General features: G+C 38.7%; 1 protein-coding gene across 1 annotated transcript in view; it reads left to right on the forward strand.

Moving 5' to 3' along the window:
- Positions 1-14,859, forward strand: part of SPRYD7 (SPRY domain containing 7) — a 374,970-nt gene that overhangs the window by 63,396 nt on the left and 296,715 nt on the right. The window contains exon 2 of the mRNA XM_044072029.1: positions 12,323-12,448. Within this exon, the coding sequence (XP_043927964.1) occupies positions 12,323-12,448 (126 nt within the window). The remainder of the gene's footprint in view (positions 1-12,322; positions 12,449-14,859) is intronic.

Raw genomic sequence — 14,859 nt, forward strand, 5'->3', positions numbered from 1 at the left:
TGCCTAGTGAGGTACATGCCAAACGGGGCATTGTACTCAATGACTGGCCTAATGAGGGAAGAGTAGAGGGAGACAATGACCTCTTTCTTCCTGTATGCAAAACCCTTAATAATGAGATATGCTCCATAGAAGGACTTTCTAACCACAGTGGCAATGTGGTGGTCAAAAGAGAGGTTGCTGTCAACCTGTGTTCCCAGATCTTTTATAACACCTTCTGTGTTCAGTGGACTACCATCAATGTGGTAATTCAAGGGAACCGGGTTTTTCCCAAAGGAGATGAAGACACATTTTTTTGGCCTTGATCTTAAGGCCATTGTTCTGACACCAGTCATTGGTCTCATTGAGGCCTTTCTGTAGAATGTCAACATCACTTGGTGAGTTAATAATAGTTCCCAACTTGCAATCATCTGTGAACTTTGTCAGCCAGAGTCCCTTCGTGTTGGCCTGGACATCAGAGAAGTAGATGCCAAACAGGAGAGGACCCAGGACTGAACCCTGTGGGACTCCACTCATGGCTGGTCAGCAGTATGACTTGGAGTCAGCTACTTTCACACTGTGGGTTCTATCTGTGAGCCAGTTTGCAACTCACCTAGTGATATAGGTGTTGATGCCTAGCTTAGTAAGTTTTTCTGTGATTCCTGAGTGGGGAATGGTATCAAAGGCCTTGGCCAGATCAAGGAAGGCTGTATGAATCACCTTACCTTCATCCACAGCTCTGGTGACTGACTCAAAGAAGTCAACCAAGTTGAGCAGGCATGATCTACCCTTCACAAAACCAAACTGTGTAGGATCCAGAGTTTGGAGATTCCCTATATCCTTGTTTACTAGGTCCATGATAATGCGTTCCATAGCTTTGCATATCAAACTCGTCAGGCTAATGGAGTGATAGTTCCCAGGGTCTGTACTCACTCCTCCTTTGTGGAGAGGAATGCCTGTAGCAGTGTGCCATTCGGTAGGGACAAAGCCTGAGGTGAGGCTGTGATTGAACAGTGCACATAGATGAGATGCCAGTTCACTCTGTAGTTCATGTAGAACACAGCCAAGGATACTGTCAAGTCCCATAGAAGCTGTATTCTTGACCTTGGACAGTGCTGTTTTAACCTGTGCAGAAGTAATACTGGGTGCCTGGCAATCTACTGGTATTGTGATTGGTCTTTTGCTGGGGGTAAAGTTAGCACTGAATCTGTCCACCAGTATATTTGCAATATCTGTTGGCTTAGTATAGGAGGTACCATTTTGCAGTAGCTCAGAGGAAATCTGGGTATTGCCATGGAGATTCTTTACATAACTATAGAAGGCCTTGTGGTTGTCTTTACTATCTGCTACAATTCTGTTTTCATAGTTAGCTTTAGAGGATATGATGAGGGATTTCCACCTTTTGTTGAGGCTGATAAGGGAATTTTTCCAGTCTTGGGACTTCACCTTATTCCGCATCAGTTTCCTCCTTCTGTTGTAGAGTTTGTTTATGGCAGGGGACCACCAGATTGGCTTCCTTTTTTTTTTGAGGAGAGCATCTTAGTTCTATTGGGTATAGCTAGAGCCATGCATTTGTGTACGTGTTCGTACAGTGCATTGATGTATGATTTGGCAGTCATGCAACTATTCTCCATTTGCATGGGTGCCATGAAGTTAGCCACCTCTGTTTTTAGGAGCCCAAAGTTAGCTTTGGAGAAGTTTTTCATGGTGGTTACCTTTGTTGGGGGTGGGGGGATGTGGATTTCCAAGGTGATTAGCTTGTGATCGGATCTAACCAGGGAGGAGTTGACTAATGGTGTAAAGCAATGGTCACCCATGTTAGTAATGACCAGGTCAAGGATGATGGTACCTCTAGTGGGGGTAAGAATGAGCTGGTCCAGAGCATTGGAATTAATGAATTCCAGAAAGTGTTGGACAAGTGTATTCGTACATTGGTAGTTAGTTAGTTAGTTAGTTAGTTAGTTAGTTAGTTAGTTAGTTAGTTAGTTAGTTAGTTAACCAATATACATTAACCAGCTTAGTGAACTGGTCCTTGGACCCTTTAGCCATTAGTCAGGCCAAAATGCAAACTACAAACAAAGAGTAGTGCAGTTATACTGAGAATATTGACATTAAATGGACATACAATGCTTCTGAGACTGTTTGAACATTATTTGTAGAATAACTGACATTCAAATAACATTCTTGAAGAAACATTATGTTTAAATTAACAAGGGTAACAAGGGTAACATCACATTAGCCATATAGAATACAATAAACTGACATTCTTTAGGTGTTTTTTAAAGAATCAGATGTCAAATATGTAATGTAGAAAGCAATAATATGGCAAAGGAAATTATTTTAGTAAGCTTGGATATGATTTGATATGAATTCAGGAAAGTTATATAGTCATTTAGAGGAAGAGGAGAAGGAACATTATACTCTGATTTGGTTTTAAATAGTAGTAATTATTATTACTTTAGTAATAAGGTTATCAGCAAATGAGTCTAGTCAAAGGTCCTGTGTGATAGCAGCTGATATCATTATTAATCATAATACTCACATAAATTGTTGCATTTTACACCTGTATTCTGGTATTAACTAAGAAGACAAAGTAATAAAAAGCAAAAACCCTCAAATATCTGTTGGTCATCCTGTGTGTCTGAAGTAGTTGTGTTTGTTTTCTTTCAGCAAATGTTTTTGAGTTGTTTCCAAAATAATTTGAAATTATCATTTGACCTGATATTATTTGGGAGGCAGTTACTGTTTGCTTGTGTAATCTGAGAGAAAGGTTTTTCTATATGGATAATATGAAAGGTGGTCTCGTCAGACGGATTAGCTCTTGGTTTCTAATTAAATAGGATGGTGGATTGATTTTTTTTTCAGCAGAAGATAACAGTATTCATGAATTACTTTGAAAGTTAATGTATGTAATGGAAATAAGGCTCTGGCTGTAACTGGAGGCCAGTTACCTTTCTTTGGGGTGGTGTGGTGGTACTCAGGTCTGGGAATCAAATAATTCTGTTTTCTGCATTTTGTCTTTATGAGGGCAGTATTTCCAGAGTACTACCCTACCTCACTAATCATGCATTCTAGCATGCTGTTAATCTTGGCCACAACCATTTTGCAATGTATGGCATGAGTCAACTTTGTAAATAACAGGAACATCAAGATCCTTTTCCTTTTATGTCCTCTCTAGAACAATCACTCCTAGTATCTGTTTGCAGTGGATCCCCCCCCCCCACACACACACACATTGCATAGTGCTGCACATTTTCTTCATTAAAGCACATATAATACACACACACACACACACACACACACACACACACATATATATATATATATATATATATATATATATATATATATATATATATACATACATACATACACACACACACACGCACACACACACACACACACACACACACACACACACACACACACACACACACACACACACACCATGTAGACATACATTCTCTCACTGGGAAATGGCTCCCTCCATCCAGCATGACAGCCCCAATTTTTATGTCAAGAGTAGACAGGTTGATCTTACTTTCCTAGCTCTGTACAATAGCTGACACAAATATACTAAGAAGATACTGTCCTAATTTCCAAGCCTGAGGCATCACATGCTGTTATTCTATCTAGCACTCCACCTGACAATTAATCAGTGCTGGTGCCCACTGGCACTTCCCCCAGCACAGTGATGTTCACAGACAAAGAGAGGCAGTTACGTTTTTTTAATGCTGCCATCAATTCTGGATGAAGCCTAATTCATTTTACCAGAGTGTAATTTCTTATGTTGTGAAATAGCGTGGGGGATATTAGCATTCTTTAATATGTTTTGAAACAGAGTGTATCTGTTATCTTTTGTACCATGGCACATAGTAGCACAGTGAAACATTTTCTTTCCATTCATTTTCAAAATTTCTCTCCAATTGGTTTACAATAGTCTAATAATTAAGCATTTTTTTCTTACTGTAATGCTGGCTGGCTGGCCTTTTATTACCTGAGACATCAAGGTAAGATTACCATGAAGGAGCATCCATAGAATTTGCTGAATACATAGAACTGGAGTGTATAGGCACATCCTATGTGAAAGCTATCCCTAATGTCTCAAGGCAATTCTACTTTTTTTCTTTTTTTTTTTGTTTGGCTTAAGAAGAAATTTGCAAAGTTTTTCATTAAAAATATACTGAGACTGCCAGGGTGGGAAATGCATTGCTGCACTTAAACCATCAAGTGCCACAGTGCATATAATGTCTGTTCCCAAACAGTTTAACCATATAAAACATTAACTATCAACCTTTCTGCAGCTTATTTTGCTAGCCAGTACATGACCCAGAACTCCACCTGACATAGCAGTGCTAGAGTACATGAGATAACTAGCTATGCTTGGAACATAACTAATAGCAATTCTCATGAGAACTGTTCTCAAACTACTGACTGCTTTTTGGTTATTTTGTTATCTGTATATAAAGGCCTGTTACTCCGAAATGTTTTGACATTTTCGCATGAATGTTTCAGGGACTATTACTGAACCAGTTATTTATTAGACACCCTTAGATTGCCCTCTGTTCAAAAAGGAAAAGTTACAGCTGTATTTTGTATTTTAATAAAAAATAGAATCCACGCCCTAGCACTTAAAATAACAAAATATCAGTGCATACAGAAAAAGTGTATCCATTTTAGGCCAGAAGTCAGAAAAATACTATATATTTATGTTTTTGACAGTACTTTGTTACCATGAAGAGAAGTGAAAGTTATGATTTTGTTTTCTGCTGAGTGTTTTGCAAATACTGCTGATTGTCAATTTTAAAAGGCCATTCTAGCCCGAATTTAACCCTACCTAGAAATATCACTGTATCTCCTCTGTTTCAGAATATTATTATAAAAATTTCAGGATGACACTTCTGAATAGTCAGACTTGCACTACTTACTGAATGACTTAGTAACCAGGGAAAGCAGAGAACACAATCTCACATATATCTGTGCCTGACAGAGCAAGTAAAATATGCACATTTTGTTGTAACATGTAAATGACAAACTATCATTTTTTTTTCCTTTTAAAAGAGTATTATTTTAAGTTCTGCTTGCATACTAATGATATACTTCGTATATGTAAACTGAACTTCTCAGCCAGAAAATGCGAACTATACATACTTCTTGTTTCAAATATACACACCTGATTTTAAAAGAAGAGCATTAAACATATAAAATTGAACACACACACACACACGCACACACACGTGCACACGCGCACACACACGCACACGCGCCTACTGAAGGCACCCGGCAATACAGAACCATTTCTCTGAAAGCTTTTGAAATATTTTAGCAGATTTTTCAGAATAGTATGCTATGACCCACATCTACAAAATGCATTGTGTTGATGATTCTAGACATAATGGCACTTGCACATTATCTCCTTAACAACATATTTCACTGAAGTGAGTCTACATTTTGGGGATATAGTGCTAAATGCAGTGCCAGGTGAACCAGCAGAGTGCCAGATGGAATGAAAGGTAGACTCATCAGAGTGCTGGGTAGATCACAGGAGTGCAGATGTAGTGCCAGGTGGACCAGTGGAATGCCTTCACCAGTATATGCCTTGCAGAGTCAGCAGTGCTGTGTTGAGTAGAGTGACAGCTGGTGCATAGTACAGAATGTATGCTGGATATTGAATCATCTCAATCAAAAGACTGACAGGTAGACTGTCTGTTGAACCAGAGAGAGTGTCTTGAGATTCCTGTGTTGGGTGGAATGCCTGCTGGCATATGGCACATAATACATGTCAGGTACAGTGTCAGGAAAACTAATAGATTACCAGTTAGTTATCCAAGTTCAACTAACTCTGGGCAAAACCTCAATCCAGATTGTAGCTTGCTACAGACCCCCCACCATGACCCAGGATTCCCACTCCTCTTTTCTTGATACACTGGAAAATATTAAGGTACAACCCAACACTCTAATAATGGGTGATTTCAACTACCCTACTTTAAATGGGAAAACTACTCATGTGCCAACTATTTTGCTCAACATTTTCTGGAAATCATCAATTCCAACGCTTTGGATCAACTTATCCACACCCCCACCAGAGGCAGCAATATCCTAGACCTGGTCATCACCAACATGGGTGACCAGTGTTCCACACCAGAGGTCAGCTCCTCTTTGGTCAGATCCAACCACAAGCTAATCACCCTAGACATCCACATCCTGCTCCCACACCCCATTAGGAAAACAACCGTAAAAAATTTCTCCAAAGCCAACTTCATGCTTCTTAAGACAGAAGTGGCAAACTTCATGACACCCATGCAGATGGACAATAGAGGTACTACTGCTGAATCCTAGCACTTTATAAGCACTTACACAAGTGCATGGATCGTGCTATCCCTAACAGAACCAAGATGCTATCCTCCAAAAAAGGAAGCCAATCTGGTGGTCTTCTGCCATAAACAAACTCTACAACAGAAGAAAGAAACTGTTGCAAAAAAAGAGTAAAATCCCACGATTGGAGGAACTCCCTGGTCAGCCTCAGTAAGAAGCTGAGATCCCTCATAAAATCCTCCAAAGCTAGTTATGAAAACAAAATTGCCACTGATTCTAAAGACAACCACAAAGCATTCTATAGCTATGTCAAAAATCTCAATGGCAACACTCAGATCTGCTCTGAGTTATAGCACAATGACACTAAATATACATAACCAACTGATATTGCCAACATCCTGGCAGATAGGTTCAGTGCTAACTTTACCCCCCTCTCACCCCCTAAAGGGCCCATCTTTATAACGGAAGAATGCAAAGTTCCTGTAATCACAGCTGCACAGGTAAAAACTTCACTCTCCAAAGTCAAGAACACAGCATCCATGGGACCTGACAACATCCCAGGCTGCCTTCTACATGAACTACAAAATGAACTGGCACCCCACCTAAGAACCATGTTCAATCATAGCCTCACCTCAGGCTTTCTGCCCATTAAATGGTGCACCATGACAGTTATCCCACTCCACAAAGGGGGGGCTACAACAGACCCCAGGAACTACCGCTCCATTAGCCTGATGAGCCTCGTCTGCAAGGCCGTGGAACGTATCATCATGGAACTCATAAACAAAGACATTGGAGATCTCCAAACCCTGGACCCCACACAGTTTGGGTTTGTAAAAGGCAGAGCATGTCTCCTAAACCTGATAGACTTCTTTGAAGTAGTCACCAAAGCCATAGATGACGGTAAGGTGGTTCACACAGCCTATCTAGATCTCGCCAAGGCGTTCGACACCATCCCCCACTCTGGAATTATAGATAAACTCACTAAACTAGGTATAAATTCCTATGTCACAAGATGGGTTGCCAACTGGCTTACTGAAAGAACCCACACTGTGAAAGTAGCAGACTCCAAATCAGACTTCAGACCAGTGACAAGTGGAATACCACAGGGTTCATTCCTGGGTCCTCTCCTGTTTGGTATCTACTTCTCTGGAGTACAGACTAACACAGAAGGTCTTTGGCTAACTAAATTTGCAGATGACTGCAAACTAGGAGCCATAACTGAAACTCCTAATGATGTGGACATCCTACAAAAGGGCCTCACTGAGACAGATGCCTGGTGTCAAAGACATGGTCTCAAGCTCAATGCCAAAAAGTGCATTGTCATCCCCTTTGGTAAAAATTCTGTACCCATGAACTACTACATAGGTGGTAGTCTACTTAACACCGAAAGTGTGATAAGAGACCTTGGGACACAGGTAGACAGTAGTCCCTCCTTTGATAATCACATTGCCAAATTGGTCAGGAAATCCTTGTACATGGCACACCTCATTACAAAAGGTTTCTCATCCAGAAAAAAAGAGGTCATTGTTCCCTCTACTCAACACTCATTAGACCCATTGTAGAGTACAATGCCCCTTTTGGTATGTACCTCACAAGACATCTACAACAACTAGAAAGGCCGCAAAAATACCTCACAAAGAGGATTACTGGCCTCAAACAGATGCCTTACGCAGACCATCTAAAAAAACTCCAGCTTTACTCCATCACATATCGCCTACTCAGAGGCGATCTCTGCCTAACATACAAAGCTATGTCAAACCCAGAGCTGTTGGACATGCTCCACTTAAAGAAATCCCAATACCTCCGAGCTACACGCTCTAGGGACCTAAACCTTGTCACCACAATAAACAGAACATGCTGGAGGGATAGATTCCTGTCCCAGAGACTTCCCATACTCTGGAACAGACTACCTATCTATGTCAAACAGAGCTCCTCATTAGCACTCTTCAAGAAAAATCTTGATGATTGGATGGGTAATAGGAAATTCACCCCGGGGATCACTTCTGTGGTTCTGCTTGACAGGGGCACAGGAAAATAATTTTCTTGGGTGGTAAAAGCCAGGGTACATTTTTGGCTAGGCTTGTATAGGCCCTAGGGCCAATAGCCTAGTACCTACCTATGAACCTATGTTAGAGTGTCAAGTGAACGAGTAGAGTGCCAGGTGGAGTAATGGGTGAGTCAGCAGAATTAGATGTCTAGACGAAAGGTAAACAACACAGAGACATAATGTAGGCAACTAGAGTCTGTGAGGTCTTAAATCAAAGTGAACTCTCTCAAATAATGTGTATCATATGACATGCAACATCCCTTAGCTTTCTCGTTAGCATTTGAAACTATATACGCCATATATAAATCCACTTTTGGCATTTGCACAGTTGCTCCATTTTTTTTGTTTGTTTCAAACTTCAGTCCTTCTGATGTGAGGATATGAGTTATACATTTCTGACTTGTCAGTCTTATTTTATATTTGCTGTTATTCAAATTGAAATTGTGTTGTCTTAAACTATTCTGTAACTGTATCAGTCTCTTGTCATGCTCTTGTTTTTGTCGATCCCACATTAATAGATTATCAGGTAAGCATAAAATGATATTCAAGGCTTCAATTAGTTGTGCAACAACTCTTTGAAATGCCTCAACTGCCAATGAAATACCAAACAAAAGTCTAAGAAATCTGTAGCTTCCAACTGGCACACCAAATATGCACAACTCAGAGCTTTTTTCTTCAGGCTTTATCTTTCAGAATTCCTGGTTTGCATCTAGTATTGAAAAGAAGTTAACAGTTAGCATTACTGAGATCATTTCTTCAACTGTAAGCTAAGTGTCATGGCCTCTTTTAATCAGTTTATTTAGATCCTGCAGATCGATGCAAATGTGAATTTTGCTTTACAGTAGTAACCATACTACTCAACCATTCTGTCGACTCTTATTATTTTTTGGCAGTACCTAACTTTTCTATTCACTTTAGGTCCTTCAATTCCTACTTAGTTCCACTCTTGGCAGCTAGTTATTTTCCTGAGAGCATTTATCATAGTATAAGATCAGAATTTTGTTTTTGTAATACCATCATGGCAAACGTCTGAAGCCTCTAAGTCAGTGTGGTCATGCAAGATATCATTACTGTAGCTCTGCACAGTATCTGAGATGTCCCTATACTGCTCTTGTACACATGCACATGTTCTTAATTTGATCACTGTTGAAGTATTCTTAACATATATGACTTTTCTCACAAAGGTCTTGCTCATGCAGCATGCAGCTAGCCTTCTAAAGCCAAAGATCCTTACCTTGTGAGGTAAATGTCTGCTCTTTGCATGTGCCAATGAGCTAATGTGAGGTACATATGTCTGTGCCATTTTCAAATCCTTCTTGTGTGTTTGTATATGCACATATCTCAGCATTGTGAACTGTTTTTTCCAAACCATCAACTGCAGTCTCTGAAGTTCTGACACATAAGTGCCCCATTTGGTGAGTTTTGTTTCCTCTACTGTAGACTTTGTGGGCTTTGCTATTATATCTGTGTCAAAAAGGGGAACTTTGACTGTGAGAGACAAATACCTTATCAAGACTACCACACTAGATGTTTATTTTGTCTGGAGGTGGAAAAACATTAATTCCTGTCAAGTTTGTCAAGGTTTTGCTCTTAAAACCCTAAGAAGTTGCCTTAGGACTCACAGCTGACATCTTGAGAACAAGAGGTTGCTGCGGTTGGCACATGCAGTTATGTCATCTGCTTCTTCAGCTTCAGCATTTGATCTTCAAGCTAAAAGGTAGCAAAGGGAAAAAAACATCAAAAGAAGCAGATGAGTTAGTAGATCAGACCACTGCTTACTTCTAGGTCAAAGATGGTGGAACAGAGTGAGGTGCTTTTGTAGTCCCTATAATATCTGTTGGCATATCCCACACCTTTTAGCATTGCCCTGTTGAGTTTGTTATCAACAGGGATAAAGACACATTCATTACCACCAATCATCCTTCAGTCTCTTTTCCTGTTGGCCATCCAAAGATGAGTTCTTTCAAACCTGAAGTCATTATTATCAGAAGGTTTAGAAGGTGTTCCTTAGGTTCTCATCAGAGAAGAGACTGAAGGTTGCAGAATAGGGGTCCGACTTTTAGCATCAAAGCCTCAGGCAGATGTCCCACAGAAAAGGCAGCAGTAGACAAAATAATAATTTCCTCTTTCTACTATAGGCAGGTTTCCTCTAAGAAAGGTATTCCTCATAACTCTCAAGATGACTAGCTTCTTAGTCTGTCAGAGGCTATTCAGGCCTTACAACCAGAGCAAACTCTTCTTCCTTCTCCTTCTCATCCTACCTAAAGAAAAAAAATGATTTTTCTTCAAAATAAGAGGATCACTCTGATAAAGAAGGCTTGGATTATAACTCTCAGATGGATTCCGGCGTGTAGCTCGCGTTGTCAGTCTGACATCACAATAAATAAATAAATAAATAAATGCATTCCTTGCACGGGAAGAAGGAATGCGTTACACAGCTCGTACGGCTGCAGCTGCTCGTCCATAGATTATAGTGGCAGCGGCTGTGCTGTTCAGGCACTTTGCACTACGGCAAAGTGCTGATGCAGCCGTTTGGTTTCGGCGATGTAGCTCGCAGGCAAATGTCTCGCGAGCTACACGCCGGAATCCCTCTCAGATCCTTTTTCCATCTGACTATAAGTTAGGTGTAGAAGATACTCTTTCCTATGACTCTCCAAATGAGGAAAATTATTTTGGTGAAACAATTTCTAAGATGAAAGAATTTTTCAAGTGGGAAAGGAGAGCAATATTGAACACTTAAAAGAGATATTCTGACCTACTCCATATGAATGTTCCTAAAATCATGACTATTCCCCTTGCAGAGCAGTTTCTGTAACCCAGATTCTCAAACTCCAGCTCCTACAAGGACAGAAATATTTTACAGGGTTCATCATTCACATTAATATTTAGTTACTTCCTTCTGTCTGGCGTGAGTCATGCAAAGTATTATGGGAAAGAAAGAGAAAGGGTTGAGGGAGAACAAGATCACGTTGATATATCGAACCCCATTGGTAGCCATGTTGTGGAAAACAGGCTAAAATTACAAACAAATCACTTAAGAGTGATTCTGAGGTGTTAAAATATGTCTGGAAACAAAGACAGCATGAAAAAAAAATTTTTTTTAGTTCTAGGGTGGAGTTTTCCTTTAAGATGCATATATCCTCCAGTCAACCAGCAGACTGTGGTTATGCTTCTCTCAATTTCAGAGCAAGAACTCTGGACAAAACTAAACATATTTTTTGGGGGGGGGGGGCAAAAGACCAAAATCAAAGACGTATTTACATACCTCTCAACCAATCAGGGACAAATCCAGAAGAAATCAGAGACAATCAGGGACACATAAAATATTACTGCTATTTACTTGTGACATTGACAGAATCAGAGCATATGAATTAATAGACATTTTCTGAAGTAAAAGAAGTCTATAACTTTTAATTACTATCATTATTCATTAAGTGTAATTCACCACTTTTCCTCCAAATGTCACTAGTTTTAGGAGGGATTAAGAAGGACAGAGTTAACATTTGAGTAAAAAAACAGGGACAGTTGAGAGGTATACTCTTACAAACTTGGAAAATTGATAGAAAATAAGTTCAGCTTTAACATGCATTTCCTGAAGGATATGAAATCTGAAACTCAAACGTTTAGCATTATTTGGAGAATTCAATCGTCAATGATTTGCCAGAAAAATACGGATTAAAATTTTATGAACAACAAAAAAAGAGGATAAAATCTGCCATTTTACAAAATTCTACACAGTTGAGAAGAATGCTTGAAAGCTGTGAAAAGACTCTAAACAAATACCAAACGTTGTTTGGTACAAACTGTTATTAGTTAAGCCAGCAGATGGCGCTGTACCCAATACATGACGTGGTTTAGTGGAGTTCTTTTTAATTTCTGCGTAGGCTACCTCTCCTCTTTACGCGCTTATTACGCCACTTCGTGACGTAAACGGAAGTTCCGTTTAACAGCTACTGGTAGCTTGCTTGTAAAACTAGGTGTACTGATCGGTTTTGAAGTGGTGGTATAATGTCATCAGTGTTTGTTGTTTACGATGGTGTGGCGATGGGAGTTCGGGACACATTCCCTTGAAGGAGATGCCAGCTGTTCAATTAGACACACAACATATGGGTAGATACTGTTAATTATTTCGTTATTTTCAGGAGAGTAACAAAGCACGTTTTAAGATGTCAGTAGGGTTTATGTTTAATGTAAGATAGCATTTTATTTCTGTCGCATTTAAAATGTTAGTGTTTTGTATTATATGGCACATGATTACAGTACGCATAGTTTTGAAAGTTGACGGTAAAGTTGGATCACCCAGTTGTGGACACTTGCGTAATGCATCTAGGTGTAATCTTTGAATGTAATGACTGTTTGTCTAACGTTCTTTGAAACGTGGTAAGGTGTACTGATATAGTTGCTTATTCCAGAGGGCTGTGCACTAGTGTGTTTATGCTTTGGGGGGACTCTGCTGTTGGTGAGTGGTGGGTGTATGGGAAGAACGTTGTAGGAAAAGTATTTCGACAATCGTCTATTTTATTAATTTGTTAACGGGGAAAATGAAGTGGCTGAAATATCTTTTCAGCTATGACCCATGTCATATCAATGACGTTTAAGATAAAAAAAAAGTAATATTGCACAAACAAATGTTTCTTGCCATTTCACAGTACAGAAGTTAAAATGTAAAGTTTGCAATTTTGATAAACGAAATTTGTATTTACATCCTATTATTGCACTGCGATATAAAGTATGTGACTGAGACCAAATTGTTATATACAGAACTGCAAATTTATATGAGAATTTTATGATCTCTGGTATGAAATGCAGCTCATCGAGACTGTCTAAAGCATTTACCCTTATTGACTGTGCCTCAGAAGTCTAAGCTCACAGATAAAGGGAGATTGTTGTTTCTGATTAGACTTTCTGGGTGTGCCATTTATTTTAATAGTAGCCATTTGCTTACATCATAGTTGGTGTTTCTTGTCAAAATTAATGTTAATGAAGAATATAGTGATATACAACTCTATTTGCATATAAAAATCTGTTTTATTGAGGAGGAGGAGGATCTATTTGTATTTCAAAGGTATTGGAAGGGCGATTTATACATGTAAAGAGACGAGCGTTTTTTTTTGCCCAAGAGACCTCACTTGTGTGGTTTTGCTTTCAAATATGTGGCTTCAGCTTGAATGGACCAAACATATGAGGCAAACATTTTATTTATTTATTTATTTATTTATTTATTTCAGTTTGATTACTGGGGAAGTTCACTGGGCTTGGGGGCCCGTTTTCAGTGGAGGCCCGGGGAGAAAAGCTCCACATAAAGAACAATTTTTTTTTAATTAAAAAAGGGATTAAGACACAGAAGAACATTACAAGTTAACAGGTGGCTAGAAAGTAGTCTACAAACAATATCGGATTGCTAAATTAGCAAAGTTAGCAAAAAATATTAACAATGTCAATTTGGCAAAATTGGCTTATTAAATAAAGAGACAGAAAAGGCAAAAAGGAAGGGCATTATGAACTTTAATGTTAGAAGCTTATGCAAAGTAGTATTTTAGAAGTGAAGGAGGGTAGGGGGTATGCTTGGGTAGCTTAAGCATATAGAATAAAAAGGCTTTAGTTGGTAATAGTGGGGTATTTTAGTAAAGGTTAGAGAAGGATCAGAGAGATTGTAGAGGTCTGGACATTAACTAAAAATCTGTACAGTTGAGAGGTATGCATGGGATTTTTCATGGGTTTCCATTTTCCTCCCAGATACCAAACACATGTTGGTACTTGAATTGGTGAGGTTCTTAGTTGTTTACTAGTGTGCCATTTTTATTCTGTTATAGACTTGTGTGCTATGCATAACAGGTTCTCTGCCTCACACCCCATTATGCTGAGATAGGCTTCCACCACATGACCCAAATTTGGATTTAATGATTGATTTTACACTTGTTTACTTGTGTATTCAGTGCTTTGTAAAATGTCTCAAGCTTCTTTAGAATAAGGTTTTGAGTGATCTGCTTTGCACTACACTGTCACTAATATTCCCTGGATTGGTGGTGGTTGATTTTATTTAGATCTATTAATCTACTGCCTTTTTTTTTTTTTTTTCATAGCTTTGGATGTTATGGTGATTGAAATCATATGTGGCTCTTAATCAGATTGATTGACATTGGCATAATAATGTAACAGTTTCTTGAAGATGACATCGTACAGTACAGCATCTACAACGTCTAAGTAGTTTTAAAAAGTAAACCTTTATAGTTATGATTTCTAGTTTATGACCCTGTTTGCCTATGGAATTTTTTTTTTTAATTTATGTTCAAGCAATTGTATATTTGTTGTATTATAATTTGTTTAATTTTCTCTATTCTAACCACTGTATGCTGCATCATTTGTAAAGCTCTGATCTTTACTCCTTGTATATGTTCTATGCTCTTTGTACAACATAGCTATATATATATATATATATATATATATATATATATATATATATATATATATATATATATATATAATTTTTTAAATAATTTTTAACCATTTATCTGGGGCTT

The sequence above is a fragment of the Protopterus annectens genome, chromosome 5.part0 (assembly GCF_019279795.1).
Source record: "Protopterus annectens isolate FY-2018-M chromosome 5.part0, PAN1.0, whole genome shotgun sequence".
Classification (NCBI taxonomy): domain Eukaryota; kingdom Metazoa; phylum Chordata; order Ceratodontiformes; family Protopteridae; genus Protopterus; species Protopterus annectens.